Genomic DNA, 20988 nt, shown 5'->3' with positions numbered 1-20988 from the left:
GCTAGCAGGTATTAATTATTATAGCTCTTGCATAATGTTTTCAAATTTTAAGATTTAAAGTGTTTGCTGCAAAATGACTGAAAAATAATGATAACATAAAATTTAAAAATAAAAATGTTGTCTCTATTCATATTTTACAATATCGAAAGTATTTCTTGAAAATGACTGAAAATTTTTTTTTCCGCCCCATTTTGTCGATGCTATTTTGTTCGCGCTATTTTGTCTGGAAACCGGCTGATGGCATTTAGATGAAGAAACTTAAGGGATGAACTTGATTTTGGTCACAAGACAAAGATCGAGAGGAGAGTGAAGTGTGAAGCCAGAAACGAGACTCAAGTTGTTTCGTCTATATCTGTTTTCATATATATATATTGGCCCTTGTACAATCATACTACAATGTAATACGGCGATAGGTAAAGAATTGACTGACAAATTTGTTTAATGGGAGAAGCAGTTGTTATGACATGATTAGGTGTTAGGAATTAGTTATTTGTTTCGTTCATAGGGGAAGTGTCGACTCAGAGACAATGAGGCGACTATTTAAAACAAGAAGAGAATTTTTAGGAAAAATACATAAAACGTAAACAGAATACCGGTACTTTTAAAGTCTGTAATAAAAAGGCAGATTTTACGGCCGTAGAGATTTAGCTTGACGGCATTCGACGGTTCCTTTTGTTATTATTAAATTATTCGACATTCGCTATTGTTGTGACACGGTGAATGTGTGGTCAACCGTGACACACGGTCAAGAGGTGGGTATCGAGAGTTAGGGCACTTGGGGGAAGTGACGAGTGTGTAAACAAGAAGAGAGGAAGTCAGCTGGTGAAGTACGAGATCTGGATATAATGCCTGCCGTGTATATATGTTATGTTGAAATGTTTTACAATTAAAAGACACTTTAAATGTAAAAGGACTTGTTACTTCACAGCTATCAACGTCGACTAACTTATCTTGTTTGCTTTTCGCCTGTTTTATTGGATTTCGTTATTTGAGTGTTACCTCAGTTATATAAATATATAACAGGAGTAGCGGTGGGTGGGTTGGGAGGGGGGGGGGGTAAGTGAAATCCTATCCATCTGGGGGGGGGGGGGATTTTTGTGACTGATTTTCTTTTAGCTTTAATTAGTTTAGTTTTCTTGAGGTTTTAATGTTAAATCAATAATTAAATATATATACCCTAGGCGCGGTTATGCTTATTGTTAAGGTTTACTGCGCTTTAAGGTTAGTGTTTGGAAAAAAATCGCCCCCCCCCCTCCGATGTTTTGGATCCGATAGTGCCTCTTTTATATTACACAAAAAAAAAAGCAATCAACAGTTACCAAACTCCAAGAGCGTAGCCAAGAGGGAATATGAGTTTAAAACCACTCTAATTTTTTTTTACTATTAAACCCACTCTTCAATATAAGAATAAAGCATAAAACAGTCAACAGCTTTTTTGAGCCTAGCCAATAAAGTTTTTGTGGTATAAAAATCCCCTCCAAAGGGCTTTAAGTTAAAACACCATCCAGATGGTTTTGAGTTTAAAACCCCCTTTGGCGGAGTTTGAAGACAAAAACAACCTCTTCAAAATAAAATTAAAGCAATGTATACTAGTGATTTTAAACCCCTCCTTCAGAGTGCTTTAAGTTTCAATTCGCCTCTAGATGGTTATTAAGTCTAACCCCCCCCCCTCTAGAGAAGTTAGATGTTAAAAAAACTCCCTCTTCAATATTAGTCTTAAACAAACTGCAATCACGAAAATATTAGTATTTAAAAGATTAGCTTTACCATGCAGGATGTACATAAAGTTTACTGAAACACTTTTATTGCTCCCACTGCGTGTTACCTGTGTATATTATAATGAAATAATTAGAAAGAGATGGCGCAGAGATTTGCTATCATCATTCATTCCTTAGGTGACTATGCAAATAAAAAAACTCTAAAATGATTTAAAACAATGCTTAGAATAAAAGAATAGGCCTACATTGAAAAAAGTTTTTAATCAATATATTATTGTCTTATCTTATTTTATCTTGTAAAGTACAGACTTTACTTCGAAAAAGAAGATGATTACTTCTTACGCGTTACGCATCTAGTCATGCATGTTAACCAATGACTTAAAATCTGCCAAGTCACTAATTTTCCTGGCTAGCTCAGGCAACCCACTCCATGCTCTAATAGAACTAAGGAAGATTGAGCATTTGTACACATGTGTCTTTTCTCAGAAAAATAGACTTAGTTTATTCAGTTGTTACAAAACTATATCAACTAACTCTGTCTGGTAAAGAGTTTGTACACGTTATTTCTCCAACACCCGATCTTGGAGTAAGATGACATTTTGCACAATTATTTCTTTTACCTGACAACAATAAAACCACTAGAAAAAAATATTAACCATTTAGCTAATTTAAATATTGGTAATAAATTATTTATTTAATATCTCAAAAAAAGGAAAGAATTAGTACTTGACTGAAGTGATGGTATAAGCTTTAGAGATTGTCATCTCGGGCTTAGTGAACGCAAACATGATATAGAAACAATAGATAACTCTACAATCTTTCATGCTTATAGACTGTTTGCTAGATCAACCAGATATCTTGATTTATTATTGTTAGTCTATATTTATTACAAATTTAATTACATGACTAATGCAAAACAATTCATAACTAATTATAACATACTTTTAAGTCTTTTTTTTTATTATTTTGTTTTTTTTTTCTTGTTTTTTTTTTTATTTTTAAACCACTAGTTTTTCAATAATTAGAATTTTTCTTTACCTACCTGAATAGAACATTTTAATGACAGCGGCTGAATGAGTTCTTTTATTACTTCGGAACTGGCTCTAAATGTTAGCTGTATTGCTGAATTTTAATTCATGAAGTTCAAGTTATTAAGACATTTACTGGTTTTGCAAACTTTCTATTAAATTACTTAACAGACAGTTTCTCATCATCTTTAATCTGGGCGACCTAAATATCTATGGGCTATAAATGTCGATTCTGCTTATATTTACCAAGTAGGATCCTTATATATAGCACTGTTTAAATGACAATATTTTAAAATAAAAACTTACAAACATATTTTATTCCACTTTATAAATACCTAATAAATAAGATAATTTTTTTCTAGACTCTAAGTCATAGAGACATACATGCTTCCTCCATTCTTTGAAACTTTTGTCCGTTTAATTATTCCTAAAACAATATAATAATGTCTTTGATCTTAACAGTATATTTCAATCTTATAGGTTAAATTCCGAAACCAATTAATTGCAAATTTTATATTCTTAAACAGATTTCAATTAAATGAACTTACTGTTATTATCTAGTGCATCTTCCTCATTGCTTCTAAGAGAGCAGTCCTGTGTTGTTTCAATGTTTGTCAGTTTTGTTTCAATTTTCTTTAAACGTTTTATCTCGTCTATATATCCTGTTATGTTCGTGGCATCTGAGACTTCTCTCTTCGATGCAATAGTAATATTCTTTACCAAGGAATTATCCCCAAAAGCCTCACACTTATAAACTAAAGCATCAGACCGCGTTGGATTATTTAAAACTAAAGCTAAAAACAGATTTCCAGTCTTGATCTGAGCATCTTTAACTTCTGCTAGCTGTTGAAGACTGAAAGTAGTGGCGTCCATAGCAGAGAGAACGTTAAACTTCTTCATTGTCGTATTGTAAGTTAAGATTGATAGAGATTTTATTACTTTGATGTTTGTAACTTCATTGTTGGTTATGGAACAGTTGATCACTAGCTTTGGTGTAATCTCTTCGTATATTTCATTCGGCTCTACGTCAATAACGAGCTCTGAAGATAAAATAAAATGACATCTAAACTTATTAACTTTAGTAAATTAGTCCATTTCCATTGAATAGATTAATCTAAAAAACAAAATTCCTTAGAAGAAAATTAACTGCCAAAGTAGGAATCGACTCATACCAAACATAAAAACAAGTGGAAGTTACAGTAAATGTAACCTCGCAACTAACAAGCGAGGCCTAAGACTATCAGAAATTTTAAATATATATATATAGGGGGAGAGAGAGAGAGACAGACAGACAGAGACATAGATATTTATAAGTAGAAAAGACTTGTTTACGTAAATAAAACAAAACACTTTTACAAAACTTACCTGAAGTAACCAACGCCACTAGACACGCACAAAGTACTAGTCGTAGAAGCAGAGTAGCCATTTTCCTACGAGTAGCTATATTAGAGGAAACCTAGCATATAATATACAAACAACATTTCTTTAACAGGGGGAGGGATTCATTGTCTACTGCACAATCAAAATAGAACGATCTAGTTGCTGAGTTCGAGTTTCCTGATGCTAAAGGACGTGTGAAATATGTTTACGTTCTTATCATATGTTTACACAATTTGGTGTCAGCAACGAAATAAAAAAATACATCAAATTCTGCATACTCTACAGATTCTTGGAATGATTGCTGCTAGTAGCTATTTCTCATTTCCAGATTCTCAAGAGGTCAAGGACCATTAGCATATCCTAACCTACACAGACGAACATGGAGGGGAGAGCATTCTCATGTGCTGATCATAAGAACATTAGATTTTTTTTTTTTGAGTATCCTTTGAGTTTTCAAAACAATTATCATAAATACATATTTTTATTGCAGTATTTAGATGTCACCAATATATCACATTCATCCGTATCTTCTTCTGTAGGACATTTGGGGCAAAAGCTTACATGATCTGTAGATCGCCCCTCTTAATTCCTCTCTGTCTTTTGCGAGTATTTGTATCTCTACCATACAAGGGTCAGTCAATTAATTTATGTTTTTCTCTCATTGCTTTCTTTGTCTGCTTCTATTTTATTGGCATGCAATTTTTTCCCAGCAACAAGGTGTTGACTAGCCCTGATGAGAAAGAAATAGTCCTAGCTCGTAAATTTGTTGAGTTTAGTAAGAGGTTCATCAAAGAGATGTTCTTAAGACATAATAGTACATTTCAAGAAACCTTAATTTTAATATGTAATGTGTTATTTTGCTATAGCGTTACAAACAACACCATGTTTTAAAAATACGACTGTATACAAAATACAATAAACATAAAACTAGTAATCATGTCTGATCTTTTTTTTTTTTTTGTTAATTTTGTGATAAATGGAGGACTAGCTTTCTAAACGTTATTTATTCTTACTTGTTCCCTCACTCTGTTTCTCCATGGTGTTCTTTAGAGGAACAGATGCAAACAGAGCCAGCATTAGTAAAGCTCGAGCAGCCTGCCATCAGCTGAAGAACACCTGGGTTCTAGGGAAATAAGCACCACCACCAAGATTACTTTATGGATTACCAATACTACTTTATGAAGCAGAGACCCGGAGAACAACCATCACCACCTTACGAAAATTCAGGTATTTATCAATACATGCCTGAGGAAGATGCTTATGATCCGCTGGCCAGACAAGATCTCGAATGACGAACTGTGGCAAAGAACAAAACAGCATCCCAATAAAGTAGATATCCTTCAGAGGCGCTGGAGATGGATAGGTCACATCCTTCGAAAGCCTGCATTCAACATAACAAGGCAAGCCCTAACCTGGAACCCCCCCCCCCCCAAAGAAAGATGACGAGGGGATGGCCCAGGAATACCTTGCGCCTTGATTTGGAAACAGATGCCAAGCAGATGGGCAAGACGTGGGGACAGTTGGAAAGACTCGCCCAGAACCGAGATGTCTGGATGAAGCTGATTGGTAGCCTATGCCCCTGAAGAGACGACGAGCAGAGATGTGATGAGATATTTCCTCAGTGTTATCTATATGTATCTTTATTGTATTTTCTATTAAGTCGTATTATAATGCAGTAATTATGCTATTCTATTTACTTTAATGAACACATTTGTTCTATTGTAATCTACAGAGATAGGAAAAATCTGCAAACCTATTGAATGAAATCAGCAACTTATTATAGTTAAAGTAACTCGAGTTTTTAGCTCACTACTTCTACAGATGTACTCGTAATAGTATCCACTAACCCAAAATCTCCTTCCTACAATAGTGGTAAATGTTATTTTATCCCACTTTTTTTCGGGGGAATTGGGAGAAATCGAGGCTATCGAGAGGAAGAGATAAAATAGTTATAAAATTGTATTGCATAGATGTCCAAAACTGTTGTTGAAACTCTGTCGTTGGTTTTCCTGGCTGATTGATGCAACCTATTTTAATCTTTTATGGCACTAAGACAGAAGGAGCACTTGTACTAATTTCTCTTACATACGTAATACTACTATATGGGCCTCTATCATTATGTCTTTCATAGTATTTTCATTATTTGAAAATTATATTTAGTGCTCTATGTATGTTAGCAACTTAACTTTTTATTAATATGAAAATCTTTAAAGAGTATAGTATTTCAATAAGTTTGCAATTAGAGCGCCAGTAAAATAAACTTATGATTAGCAAACTCATTTATAAACAATTCATCATCATCATCAAACTCCATTTGAGTGAGGGCTTGAGAGGCTCAAATCCTCTCTTGCAAAAGCCCTGGACAGAAACCCTACTGTCTTGCATAGTGCATAAATGTCGCCATACAGGTCGAGAATTTTTGGTTTTCCAGACCTGTCGAGACGGAGATAAGCAAGTCTGGGGCAGTCAAACAGAATATGAGGCACGGTTTCCTCTTCTTCCCCGCAGCGAGAGCACCGTAGCCGTGAGAAATATGAGCCAACAGGACAATGGCCTGTCCTACACTATGCTATAATAGCTTGCTCAAGCCTTGACAGCCTCCACCAATTTGACCTTACTAATTGAATTATTTAAGTTGAAAAATATAATAATTTTAAAAAATATTTGAATTAATGAAAGTCTTTTTTTTAAATTATTTTATATAATACAGACGTTACTTCAAAAAAAGAAGAAGATTACATTCTAGGCATAATAAATTTAGTCATGCATATTAATCAGTAACCTAAATTCTGCTAAGTCACTTGTTTTCCTGGCTAGCCCAGGCAACCCTTTCCATGCTCTTATAGCACTAGGGAAGAAGGAGTATTTGTACAAATTTGTCCTAGCATATGGAACGAGAAATGTGCCTTTATCTTTGTGTCTGAGTATTTTATTTGATTTTTTTTTTGTATTTGAAGATTATTGTTCCGAGTGTTATCTATATATTATGCAATCGTCTGCAAATAATCTTACTTTTGTTGTTGAACTTATTAAAATTTGGCAAATCATTTATGTAAATTTTTTTAAAAAGTAGTGGACCTAAGACTGTTCTTTGAGGAACATTTGATTTTACTATTATTGGTGTTGATTTAGAGATATGTATTATTACTGTTTGTTTACTCCCTATCAGAAAATCTCTACTAATGCAATGGACCATAAATGCCAAAATATTTTAATTTTTAAGCAAACTATAGTGGTGGGCTTTGTCAAAAGCCTTGGAAACAATCTAATAATATAACATCTATTCGTTCACTATTATCTAAATCCTTTTGAAAAATCATCAATTAGCCCTAGTAGTTGTGTTTCATATGATCTATATTTCCTAAATCCAAGTTGGTATAGAGTAATAAAATTATGCTTGTCTAAGTGGTTTATGATGTTGCTACATATTATGTGTTTTATGATTTTGCATGTGCTGCTGGTTAGTGATGCTGGTATGTAGTTTCTTCGGTCAGCTTTTTCTCATTTGTTTAAATAAGGGTGTGACATCAGCTTCTTTCCAGCCCCTTGGTACTCTGCCTTGGATAAGAAATACTACATTTTGTAGCCGACTCTTTATATATATATATATATATATATATATATATATATATATATATATATATATATATATATATATATATATATATATATATATATATATATATATATATATATATATGTATGTATAATGTAACTTATCTCACTATCCAGTCTCTCAAAAACCCGCACCACACGACACAACGAACTTCATAACTTGTGGCTCCAAAGTAACAGTAACAGTTTAATTTCAAATACATCACAAATGCTGTACAGTTGGTGGCTACAACACTACACTGACTGTCCAAATCCAAGCCTCTGCTCCGTACTAATTTTAAACACCGTGCTGGTTCTGACTTCGCCTCGTAACTGGTCACATTGTGAGGTAACGTGCAGTATCTTGACTCTAACACACTAGCTCTTCTATAGGGCCCCTACAGGTCTTCTAGAGTCAGATGGAACGTCGCTTGACACATTTGCTGTGATATGCAAGCATAATATTTACAACACAGGTCTTTGTACAGTAACTTGACAGGATTGACCGCTCATCTAGCGCGTTACTGGGGCGTTTTGCGTAGTCTAAAACAAACCGCAGTACCCCCATCTGCCTCACCTCCAGGTTTATAACACTTTTCCGTCCTTAGATCTGTCTGGATGTGAAGTGTCATGGCTGTAGGTGGGAGTCGATCGTTGTCGGTGACAGCTAGACGAAGCCATCCACGTCGCATTCAGCAAATGTCGCTTCCGTTTTCTCCTCCAGTTGACATTCACTTCTTTGCACTGACGTCGTGGTGGCATCGCCATCCACGTTGAACTTAGCAAAAGTCGCTTTCTTCATTCACTACTGATTGCAGCCTATATATCTACATCTATTTATATCTGTCTATATCTCTCTCCATCTCTCTCTCTCTCTTTCTCTCTGTATATATATATATATATATATATATATATATATATATATATATATATATGTATATCAAGGTTCTATTCTATGCTTTGCTTGGCGCATTAGGGGTTACTTATTTAAGATTAATTATTACTTAATAAACTTTAACTCCATCTCGAGATATCGATTAATACAATTTATACTTTAAAATCCAATAATAATAATCCATTAAATATAAATACAAAAACACCAGTCCAGTCCAGGAAGTGAATGTTGAACATTCCTGAAGTCGGGACTAACATATAAATGTATTAAAATAAGCAAACAGCACCACGTGATATTAGTTATGCATATGGAACCTATTTACAAAAAGTAGCCCGTATTAACCTAACAAAGGTTTTATGTCTAGCTAGAGTCTGCTAGAGCTACCACTTAGAAACTTGGCAAAAGCAGACACATTGAAAAAGATAATAATACAATCTCGAGATACATCTTTTAGCAGTAACGTCCCGTGGGGAGTGGGTGTGGTTCACAACGGTCGACACCGATTTTTTTTTTGGGGGGGGGGGGCAACCAAGTTGGAAAAATTGTAAGTTGGTAAAAGCAGACACATGGGGAAAGATAATAATAAAATCTCTAGATATATGCCCAAATATGCCTAGACACATCTAGATGGTAGTTTTTTAAGTGTAAATGGTACAGCACAACGTTATACCATTTAAAGTATAACAAAAGAAACCTGTTCATGTGATGCCAAGTCTGTTTATAATTTTAATTGATTATTATAGTAAAAATTGGCAAAAACATTTGAATAAATGTAATAAACATTGGTATTTAACATTTGAGTTAAAATCAATAAAAGTAGGTCATCAGCTCACTGTATTGGTTCAACAACAACAACAAAAAATAGCAACAGTGTTCATCGGAACATATTTCAAGAAAGTTGATGGGGAGGGGGTGACTCCCTGAGCTACCGCACTAGGTGCCACAGACACTGTATCGGGAGGTTTCCATGCTGATCTTACGTGATCACTTATTACTACTCTACTTATTCCAGAAGAGTTAGAAAGGACGAGTCTTAGAAAAGACGGTTGCACTGTTTGCTTTTATATGAAAAATAACGCCAATTTTTTTTTATTTCTTTAAACAATCAAAACAATAACATATTTCTCGTCCATCGGTGAATTTGATGAGGGCCGCCTCTGAGTTTGTGTGCTAACACAATTTCTCTTTGTTTATTTAATATTTTTCACAAAATGCGTAATTTCTCTTGAAAAAGTACGTGTCAGGCTCGTGGGTAGCTTGGCGTGAATAGGCCTTACCAGTGTACAGTCGCTTCTGTTCTTCCCCGTGATCCACAAATGATAAGATTAATAATATAACCTATAGTTTAATAATATAACCTATAAACCTTTCGCTCATTAAATATATTTTTTGTTTTGTTTTGATATTCAGTATATAAAATTGAACGTTGGTGAAGCTCTGTTGTGTTCATTCCCAGCTCTATAAATAATTATAAAATACACATTCTCATCTTGCGCTCGGATTTTTTAGGTCAAGGAAAAACTGCTGAGGAATATAAAAAAAAAACACAGGTTTCAGGAACGGGTATTATCATTATTTAAAGAATAGGTTAAAGGTCAAAGAAAATATTGTAAGCCTGGACGGTATGAGAAAATAACTAGGTGTTAAAGTAACATGATGACGTAGACTTGAAGCCTGAATTCAAATAAGAGTGGACATTTTTTTAAAGACTCATTTTTTTCCAAAATGATAAATTGTTGCAATAAAGGTACAATAGCTTTTTTTTTAATAAAGAATACATGCACTCAAAATGGCGCCACTGAACGAAATTCGTAAATCTCAGACTTCTTAGAAAGTACTACAGAAACACTGCGTACACTAGGACCGAAATCTTGTACTTAACATTATTTCAACTCAAGCCACAACGGCCGATATTTTATAAAAAACAAAAAACAAACTAGAAGTCAATAGCAGTGGCGTCACTAGGGTAGGTGTAACCAGGTGCAATTAGTTCAGGGTGTCACCCGGTGAGGTTCACAAACCTTTCCCCCCACCAGAGACGCTACTGGTCAAGAGTTTAAATATATTCTTGAAAGGTTGTACATGTCATAATTACCCATTTGTTCCGAAAAACACGTTACATGTTGGTGCGTCTTGAAAATAGGGACTCTGTAGTTAGTAAAAACAAAATAAAACTATTTGTTGTGCAGATTTGTTTTTAAGCCTTTTACGTTCCCCTTTCAGGCACTGCAATCTATAGGGCCGATGATGTAAAGGTCATCTTTTTCGTCGGCCCATTGTTAAAGAGGGTTTCATGTGACCAGAGCAACGACCTACCGACTTTACATATCCCCAGCTAATGTCAGGTGCCCATTAGAGCTGGGTGGACTCAGAGGCGCCCAAAAGACCCTGAAATTTTTAAATCTTAGTCTTTACCGAGATTTGAACTCAGGACCCCCAGTTCGGAAGCCAAGCGTTATACCACTCAGCCACCGCTTCTCATTTGTTCTACGTCCCTTATATGAACTATTTTTTTTTTTTTTGAGACATACACAGCAAAAGTAAAACAAAATGATTTTTTGTATCTACGTTTGTTTTTTCTTTCTTTTTTCTTTCTTTTTTCTTTCTTTTTTACCATTTTGAATAGTTAGTTGTAAAACAGTGTATATAGTTTTTCAAATTTAGTACCATGCCCTAAAATATGCACAGAAAAATAGCCATTGCCATATAGATCGAGATTGTGTTGTATAAAAGTTCTAACTAAAATTTTTTTTGTAACAAGATTCTAACGTGTAACTATGTCAAGGCACCTCTCTTCACATCCTGTCTGAAAAATTACATTTCTCTTTATTCTTGGAAGCTTGACATCCTGTCTGAAAAATTACATTTTCTCTTTATTCTTGGAAGGTTGCGTCATCATGAATTTCTCTACCAGGACTTATGTAACATTTAAATTCTTATACTTGTTCTTTTTTTTTCTTTTGTTGTTTTTTTTTGCCGAGATCTATATAAACGCGTGTTCTGTCTTTCTAGCCTAGCATCTCAGCAAGATGAAGCTATTACTAGCATTCGTTCTATGCGTATTGACATGCCAACTCTCTGTTTCAGGTTAGTTATTATTACTTCTTGGCGTTCCAAGGCCGGCTTTAGGTATAGGCAATGTAGGTAGACGATCTGAATGTTGTTTTTTTTAATAATTTTGAAACATGGATCAAATCTGAAACATGGGGGAACTCGTTGGCTACTCGTCTTGCTCAAAGTTCTTTCCTACGATTCAATTTTTTTTTTCATGAATATCTATATTTATTTTTAAACTGCTTACGTTAGAAGACTAGGCTTTCTTCCTTTTGTTTAAATGTCGAAACTTTATTTCTAGTCTGGCGATCATGGGTCGTTTGTGTGTTCTAGTTACACCGCCGGAGTTGTATGAATTTGACTTATTTGTTGATTTAGATGTAGATACTTGAAAGGTGTTTATTTCATTGCATATTTTTGTATCTTATTTTTTTTTTAATTTTTATTGGCCTCCGATACACTAAAGCCGGTTCTGATTGTACTGGGGTTGTTCCTCAACTGGAGTGAAGTGCAGGAGTAATAGACTCTTACGTTCCTCCAATATCTTTATATTATCCTCATCTGGCACGCATATTCCTGTCATTAGTTTCTTTTGCATTTTATAATGATATATAATTACGCATTGTCTTCGATTCCGAGGTATAAAGATTGCAGTGCTTTACATGACTATGAAAAAACAGTTATGACCTATTTATTTTGCCGCAAATAATGCTGACAAAGCTTTTATCCGCCGGCGTTCTATTTAAATGGAGCCCATACCGTCCTCGACCGCAAATACAATTCCTTGAATAAGTCTAAAATATGTGAGTAGGAGCTATTCAGTTGAATCGCTAAAGGATCTAGTTAAAAAGGGGAAGCCACAAGGGTTGACATCCATTACAGAGTGAAATAAAACTGTTTTCTCCCCAGCAATAAACTTTAACAAGATATAAAATATTATTTTTTTAAAAACAAAAGTTATAACAAGCATAGTTGTATTAATTAGTTTGGATTTGTCATATAATTAGCTTTGTAGTAGATCTACGCTAACAATAAAAAAGCATTTTTTTTAATGTGTGTGTGGGGGGGGGGGATGACCTGATTCGAACTTATTGCTCAAGCTTCTTCAAGCGGACTTTGTAACCACTATGCTAACAAAGTTCTTATACATATGGAAGATTATTCCTCAGATGTCCTTTCTGAGACCTGCTGCTACCATATGTCTGTCTGTCTGTCTGGCCAAAATTTGTACACGTTACATATGCGATTCCTAAGCAGAAAAAATGGCATTATTATTTATTTTATCTGAGAACACAGGAATCAATTAAAAAAAAAACATAATTAGTTAACTAACTATTGGTAATAATTTACTTTGTTTGGTATCTTAATAGGAAAAAAATAGTAATTTACTGAAGTTGTTGTATAAGTTAAATTCGTCTCCCTTATAGATTGCCATTTGAGGCTTATTACAGATTTAAATACATGAATGATCTAAGCTAATTGATACACTCAATATAAACTTTGTGTTTTTTAAATTATTTTTTAAATGTATTTTGCTTGTGTTAGCTCCGAATCTTTCATGCTGGCTTATCTACTTGCCTCGTATCTCGAGACTCCGACATGTTTTAAAGTTTTGTTATGCTTAGGATTTTTTAAACTTTGGCCTTGACGGTGTGGATGTCAGTTTTGCCTTTAGGACAGCGGTTCTCAAACTTTTGAGCTCCGCGACCCCCTAATACAATGTTTTACTTGGCGGCGACCCCCATCCATAAATTTTCGTTCATAAGCCTAAGTAAATGTGATTTAGCTAATGTTATGAAATCGATATCCAAATGTAGATCACTGATTAATTCCATTGTTAGAGACCGAACATAGCAAGGGCTATAATTAGTGTAAAATAAATTTATGCTTCAATTACAAGAGCAGAAAGTGTATTCTTTATAACTTTCATTTACTTTCTTTTTATAAACTTCATGTTGCATGAATATTTTTTAAATATTGGTATGCTTAAAAAACGTGCAGTCTTTGACACAGTAAACTTCAGCCGCACTAGTGTTTCGATAGTAGCCCTATTTTCAAACACGCCAAAATTACTGCCCTTGTTTTTTATTTCACTGGATTAGGAATTCACATCCACTGCAGCAAGTTTATTTCTGTAGTTAGGTTTCATAACGAACAGGCAGAAAATAAAATATGTTTCACAAAGTTATGTGGTTGCAAAGTGAAGAGGATGTCGTGAATAAATCTTAAATATAACAGAATATCAGCAAACAACAGATCCAGAAATCAGTAACTGACATTGAAGAGAAATCATATTTAGAAGCCTTGCTATTGGTGTTATGCTTGTGGCAGTATCTTTGATGGTAATATATATCGATGAATCATACAGCAAGTTACAAAGTATTCTTATGGTCATGTATTCTTTACCAGACATTTAAATACAGCTTATCTGTACAGATACCACAAATATTTTTCCAATATATCTTTTATTTTTCCTAAAACTGACTAAGTTTGTCAATTACATCAAGTGCTGTAGAGGTCAATTCAAGAAGTTTGCATAGAAACTAATCTCTATAATCGTTATTGTGTACATATTTAAAAAAAAACAGTAATTGTGAACAATTTACTACGTTTGTGGATTCATCAATTTGGATGCTAAATATTAGAAGTGGTGAAGAGAGCATATTCCTGAGTTACTTGATTGATAGTATCAGCAGACATGTCCATTTTTTTTCTGGCCTTTCTGAGAGCCACCAAATAAAAAGCTTCAAGGGCTGCTATGTTTGAATAATGCTACTAGCCTACCGAGTCAGGTCGGGATTTCTTGACTTTATCAGCCTTCAAAACTTAAATACTGGATGTCATTATCGACATTGCTCGGAGGTTTTTTCAGCCTCACACATATGGAAGAGAGAACTTAATTACAAATGACGCATTTGTCACCTCCACTTTTTAGTTAATTTTGTTGATGCTTGTAGATCGTTTCATAATTCGTGTATCTAAGTAATGTTCCTTAACGACATTATTATAAACAAATACATTTCATTCATAACACGTTAAAACCGTAAAAGAAAAAACAAATTTCGATGAAAACTAGTCACTGTAAAAAAAAACAAAAACATCCGATGAAAACTAGTCACAGTAAAAAAGAAAAACTTCCGATAAAAACTAGTCACAGTAAAAAAAAAACAACTTCCGATAAAAACTAGTTACAGTAAAAAAAAAAAAACATCCGATGAAAACTAGTCACAGTAAAAAAAAAAAAAAAAAAACATCCGATGAAAACTAGTCACCGTAAAAAAAAAAAAAAAAATCCGATGAAAACTAGTCACAGTAAAAAAAAACAACTTCCGATAAAAACTAGTCACAGTAAAAAAAAAACAAAAAAAACATCCGATGAAAACTAGTCACAGTAAAAAAAAAAAATCCGATGAAAACTAGTCACAGTAAAAAAAAAAAAAAACATCCGATGAAAACTAGTCTCAGTAAAAAAAAAACAACTTCCGATAAAAACTAGTCACAGTAAAAAAAAAAAATTCCGATGAAAACTAGTCACAGTAAAAAAAAAAAAACATCCGATGAAAACTAGTCACAGTAAAAAAAAACAACTTCCGATAAAAACTAGTCACAGTAAAAAAAAAAAAACATCAGATGAAAACTAGTCACAGTAAAAAAAAAAAAAAACATCCGCTGAAAACTAGTCACAGTAAAAAAAAAAAAAAAAAAATTCCAATGAAAACTAGTCACAGTAAAAAAAAAAAAAAAAACTTCCGATGAAAACTAGTCACAGTAAAAAAAAAAAAAATCCGATGAAAACTAGTCACAACAAAAAAAAAAAAAAACATCCGATGAAAACTAGTCTCAGTAAAAAAAAACAACTTCCAATAAAAACTAGTCACAGTAAAAAAAAAAAATTCCGATGAAAACTAGTCACAGTAAAAAAAAAAAAAAACATCCGATGAAAACTAGTCACAGTAAAAAAAAACAACTTCCGATAAAAACTAGTCACAGTAAAAAAAAAAAAACATCAGATGAAAACTAGTCACAGTAAAAAAAAAAAAAAAAAACATCCGCTGAAAACTAGTCACAGTAAAAAAAAAAAAAAAACTTCCAATGAAAACTAGTCACAGTAAAAAAAAAAAAAAACTTCCGATGAAAACTAGTCACAGTAAAAAAAAACAACTTCCGATAAAAACTAGTCACAGTAAAAAAAAAAAAAAACTTCCGATGAAAACTAGTCACAGTAAAAAAAAAAAAAAAAAAAAAACTTCCGATGAAAACTAGTCACAGTAAAAAAAAAAAACAACCTTCCGATGAAAACTAGTCACAGTAAAAAACTTACGATGAAAACTAGTCACAGTTAAAAAAAAAATCCCACGCTCTTAGGCAAATGATCATTCGACCCCTAATGAGATTACGACCCACAGGTTGAGAACCCCTGCTTTAGAACCATCATTAAATTTTGCATGGTATAATTGGTTTATAAATGCTAAATCTTTTGTTTTGAACCAGGATTTACACTTCAATTCACTGGAAACTCAGAAGTAATAAAAGAATTAATCGAACCTCTGACATTAAAATGCTCATTTCAGGTAAGTTGAAAAAATCAATTCGGGCATATTTTAGTTGTTTCCAATGACTTTTTTTTTTAGAGAATGTATAACTTATGCTAAGAGCAAATCCCAAATGTAAAACAAAAATTATTACTATATGTAATTGTCAATTTAACGGTCATTAAGATCGGAACTCGCAGTGTAACAATCTCAAAGATAAGAGATTATACGAGATTGATATGAACGTTAATATTGTTGCACATTGTAATTAATAGACATAAATAAAAGAAAATCAATAGCTTATGTTTTACACTACGTTAATTTTTAACAAACCATAGTCAAAAACCCATCGTGGGCCGAGAGGCATCTACAGCTACGCCATTGACTAGGAATATTTTATAACATTATCAAGAATTGAATTGGTTGAGATTTCCTGAGTCTTAATAGTTACATTATATGTCAGGATGACCCGTTGACCTAAATCAAGTTGAAACTCTTGTTTTATGGCAACTTAACATACATACATACATACATCTAACATTCTACATTCTCTTAGATATGTAATTGAAGATGAGCCTATTTCTCATTACCTACGAACTCAAATATGACTGTCAAGTCTTGTCATCGTTTTAGAATACAGGCCAAATACATGTGTTTGTTGGGTGTACTGTAGATAAACCTGTTTCTTTTCTCAGCCTTTTGTTAGCTCTTCGTTATTTCTTGCTTGCTGCTCTCCTTGCCTCGTATCTTAAGACTCCGATGCTCGCGTCACGAAGAGCTATTCAGAGCTAGTGTTTCCAAGGCGTTAACGTCAGTATCACACTTGTTGAGGGAGCTCTTAAGGGTATCTTCGTAACGCTTGTGTGAACCCCTGAGAGCGCATTCCTACACATAGCTTTTCGTTAAAAAGTTATAAAAAGGCGATTTCTGGTATACATGACCAACCAATCGAAATTGGGGCCGTTTTGCTATGGCATGGATACTTTACATATTTAAAAATGTGGAAGGAGTTTAGCTTTTTAATATGTTGATAATATAACGTCCAGGACTATGATGCCAATAAGAGTGAAGGGAAGGCACTATAGCACTGTGGACTCAGTTTTGTAGATATGCTGAGCCCTCTTCGTTACCCTCCTTGGTTATGAATTCTTTTAAAAGCAGCACTAGCATGTGCGAATGGGAAATCTATCTCGTCATCGAGGTTGGCTTTTGCTGATATGGTGCTTCACAAATAGACAAGCAGTTTAACATAGGCTTGTTTTTTTTTTATCGTCTGGGAGAATGCCTGCTCGTGACTGATTTATTTGGAGGAGGTTGGTGCAGCTCTTTCCGCTGTTTCTATATTGATGCGAGGCCAAAATTTCTGAAAGCGTTGTTGTAGAGGGACAGGCTCTTTAGAAGCTCTTTGGAAGCGTTGAGTGCACAGTCTTTTGCGAATAGCAGCTCTTTGATGCAGTTTATTTTGGACCTCGTTTAGTCATTGGGTAAGAGTGATTGTATGTGAATCAGCTGGAAAAGATAACACAGGCCAGTGCTAGGCGTGTCAAAATTCCAAGCCTTCACCGAGATTTGAACCCAGGAGCCCAGTTTCGGAAGCCAGGCGCCTAACCGTAGTCAACCGTGACAAAAAAGGAACTTGCAATGCTACAGGAAAGATATTTAATCTAAGTTCTTAAAAGCGACTGTCGATATTCTATTCCTTTGGCCAAGAACATCGGGGACCCTTTATAAAGATCGATCTCTTTTTAGGCCCATTAGCTGTACATGTGCGAATCTCTCTGTTATATAATACCCCTCACTTATATATACATTCAAATGAAAACGACCTTTACGGTTTGCCGCGGAACACTTGGAAAGAAGAAAATATACTATTCATAACTAAGTTTACTCTTTACATATTTTTTTTTTCACTTTTGTCAGTCATAGATCTGAGTCACTGTGTTTATAATAACCCATCTTCACAACTCCTATTATACCCCCAAACCCTCGTTAACCGTAGGTCACAGAAACAGGTGCCTTTGACCTTATCTGTCATATAGGCCACAAGGTCTAAAAGGGGAAACATTACGAATTTTTAAACAGTGAAATGCAAAAAAAAATCCTTTTTTGGTAAATTTAACCGCTGCGGTTTCGATCTTAAAAGAGGCTTATTTGTTCTATGCTAAAATAAGGTATGTATGAGTTAATTTTTACTATTCTATCAAGTCTACGTTCAGTGTGAAAAATATTAGTAAATAAGAGTCGTTAGGACATAGAATTTTATATTGTATATATATATTTTTTTTCACAGATTTTAGACGACCAAGAAATGGAAAAATCAACAACACAATCAATATATATATTTCATGGTAATCTGTATTTTTCAATATCTTTATAACTTATACACGGAAATTTTACAACCAAAAAAACCTCGCCCTTCAATGATTCTTAATATAAACACTATAGCATACTATGTGTCACAGCTTTCCTATTATATAACTCTATCTACTTATAACTCGGTACAAACTACCTTAGCTCTCGCTACGTCTAGGTGTCCCTGGTTCAGTTCTAGTTAACGAAATAACACAATTCAACCAATAGATCAAACACAGAACATTTAATAATCTTTTACTGCATATCACACACAAGCTGGACTCTGACAACTCTCTGACAACGAACACACTTCCGGTCATTCGCGCAGAGTGTAAAAATAGATTATATATACATACACACATTCATCCGTGACACTATGCATGCTGCAGCAACACACATGCTTTACAATTTACACATTCAGCAATTTTAAAAAATGCGCTAAACTAAGTGTATGTAATACTTATAGTGAGAAATTAGATAGATGGGCCTTAAGTTCAGAAGTATGGAATTTATATGTACAGATAAATACACACATAAAAAACAACAACATAAGAGTTGCATTTTGTTCAACTTCACTTCTCAAGGTTTAGCGCCGAGTACATTCAGCAAGGCAAAAGTCAGCCTGTCTCCTGTTGCCAAAATTAGCAATGCGTAGACCTTTATTCTTCATAAATTCTTACTGAACATAAAGTGCTTAAAGTGAAGTATAAAGCATATTTGTTTCGTAAAACAAAAGTTGCAAAGGGCTTCATATTTAGCCAATATTTTTACTAACTTACACTATCACCAACGAACGCTATCGTTGTATTGAAGATAAGAGTTATATCTTATTATCACTGCGTTCGATCACATTAATATATCTAAATAGAGGATTGGGAAATAAAGTAGAATTAATTAATAATTAATATGTATTACTTTATTTAAACTGTTTATTTCCTAGTCTTACATAATTTTATTTTTAAACATAGCTTAACTTTTTCTTGTGTAGAAATGCCCCGGGCATGCTACTCTGCTTCATAGTAGCGCCCGAGGGGAAACAATCGTAGGAGGAAACGATTAGGTTAAATGGTAGTTAACAAGACCCCCTGTGGGGGTGTCTTAAGGGGTGCAATATCATCATCATTGCACTGGGCGGAGTTGTAAAAAAGCTTCCACAACCTTGTCACAATCAAGCCGCCGTTCCTCAAGTGGCCGTTACATAAATTGCGTGTCCTGCACGGTTAGCCTGATATAGAAAAGGAAAAAGGCAGGGGTCCCAGTGAACGCGGCCTCTGGCAGCGAATCTGATCCCCCCCGCCAGACAGAACTGTGTACATTGTTCTAATTCAGGCCGGTGAGAAGGAGCTCTTGTTCACTTTTGCTGGCCTAGAGTTCCAAGAGCCTAAGGCTCAACTCTACAAGACAGTTTCAAGAAGAAGAACGTAGAGTGCGAGATGCTTTAAATTATGAATGAAGTATGTGTATATATCTATCTAAATATTTGTTTGTATGTAACCTATATTCGTTCTTTCTTTTTTTTCTCTCACTATCTATCTATCTATCTATCTATCTATCTATCTATCTATCTATCTATCTATCTATCTATCTATCTATCTATCTATCTATCTCTCTCTCTCTCTCTCTCTCTCTCTCTCTACATATATATATATATATATATATATATATATATATATATATATATATATATATATATATAGCAGGGCCGGACTTAACCATTGTGGGGCCCTATGCGAAACGGATTTTTCGGGGCCAAATTTGGGTAGGGAAGCAGATAATAAGTGAAATTTAAGAGTCTGTATTACAAAATTAATTCATCTTTGCATTTAATTCATTCTTTAATACGTACAGAATTACTTTTCGAGCTTTGCGTGTAGCAAAGTCATACAGTATATCATAATAATTCTGTTTCCTACATAGATCACGCTCAATAGCAAGAATTACCAAATGTTACAATCTATTTTTAAGAATTGTTGACCTCAAGTAACTCTTCATTAGTTTGAGGCGCGAGAAGCTTCTTTCACCAGATTGGACAATTACGGCTGATGCTGTGCGTAAGATTAACGTTTTCCATATTGAATGACACCCCGAAATGACAATATTTGTGTATATGTTTCCGTATATTTTAAGGATTTTTTCGTATATTTTGGGATTTCAGGAGATTTCCAGGAACTCCTGGTAAATCAACAGGAGGGAGCGGGAAATATATTTTGAGTTATAAAATGGTTTAATTTAATAATTTATACACCTTGAATTAGTGCGGATCCTTTGAAAGTGGGGGCTCACTGCTGTCACATAAGTTGCAGTGGCCTAAGACCGGTCATGCAAAATAGTGGCGTATGCTACGCCGCCGGTCGGCTAGTATGTTTATAAATCGCTACTTCTTTTTACGTTGTACTGGAAGTAATCTGTTTGCGTCGACTTCTATTTCGTTCTGT

General features: G+C 34.2%; 1 protein-coding gene across 1 annotated transcript in view; it reads left to right on the top strand.

Annotated features, from left to right (window-relative positions):
- Positions 1–11562: 11562 nt before the first annotated feature.
- The window catches only part of LOC129922444 (uncharacterized), a 14810-nt gene continuing 5384 nt past the window's right edge, over positions 11563–20988 (top strand). Inside the window, exons 1-3 of the mRNA XM_056008478.1 lie at positions 11563–11702; positions 16161–16240; positions 18492–18549. Coding sequence (XP_055864453.1) covers positions 11645–11702; positions 16161–16240; positions 18492–18549 — 196 coding nt within the window. The 5' untranslated portion in view covers positions 11563–11644. The remainder of the gene's footprint in view (positions 11703–16160; positions 16241–18491; positions 18550–20988) is intronic.

This window comes from Biomphalaria glabrata, chromosome 13, assembly GCF_947242115.1.
Source record: "Biomphalaria glabrata chromosome 13, xgBioGlab47.1, whole genome shotgun sequence".
NCBI lineage: Eukaryota > Metazoa > Mollusca > Gastropoda > Planorbidae > Biomphalaria > Biomphalaria glabrata.
The sequence above is the reverse complement of the archived record's forward strand: the minus strand, read 5'-3'. Positions and strand labels throughout refer to the sequence as shown.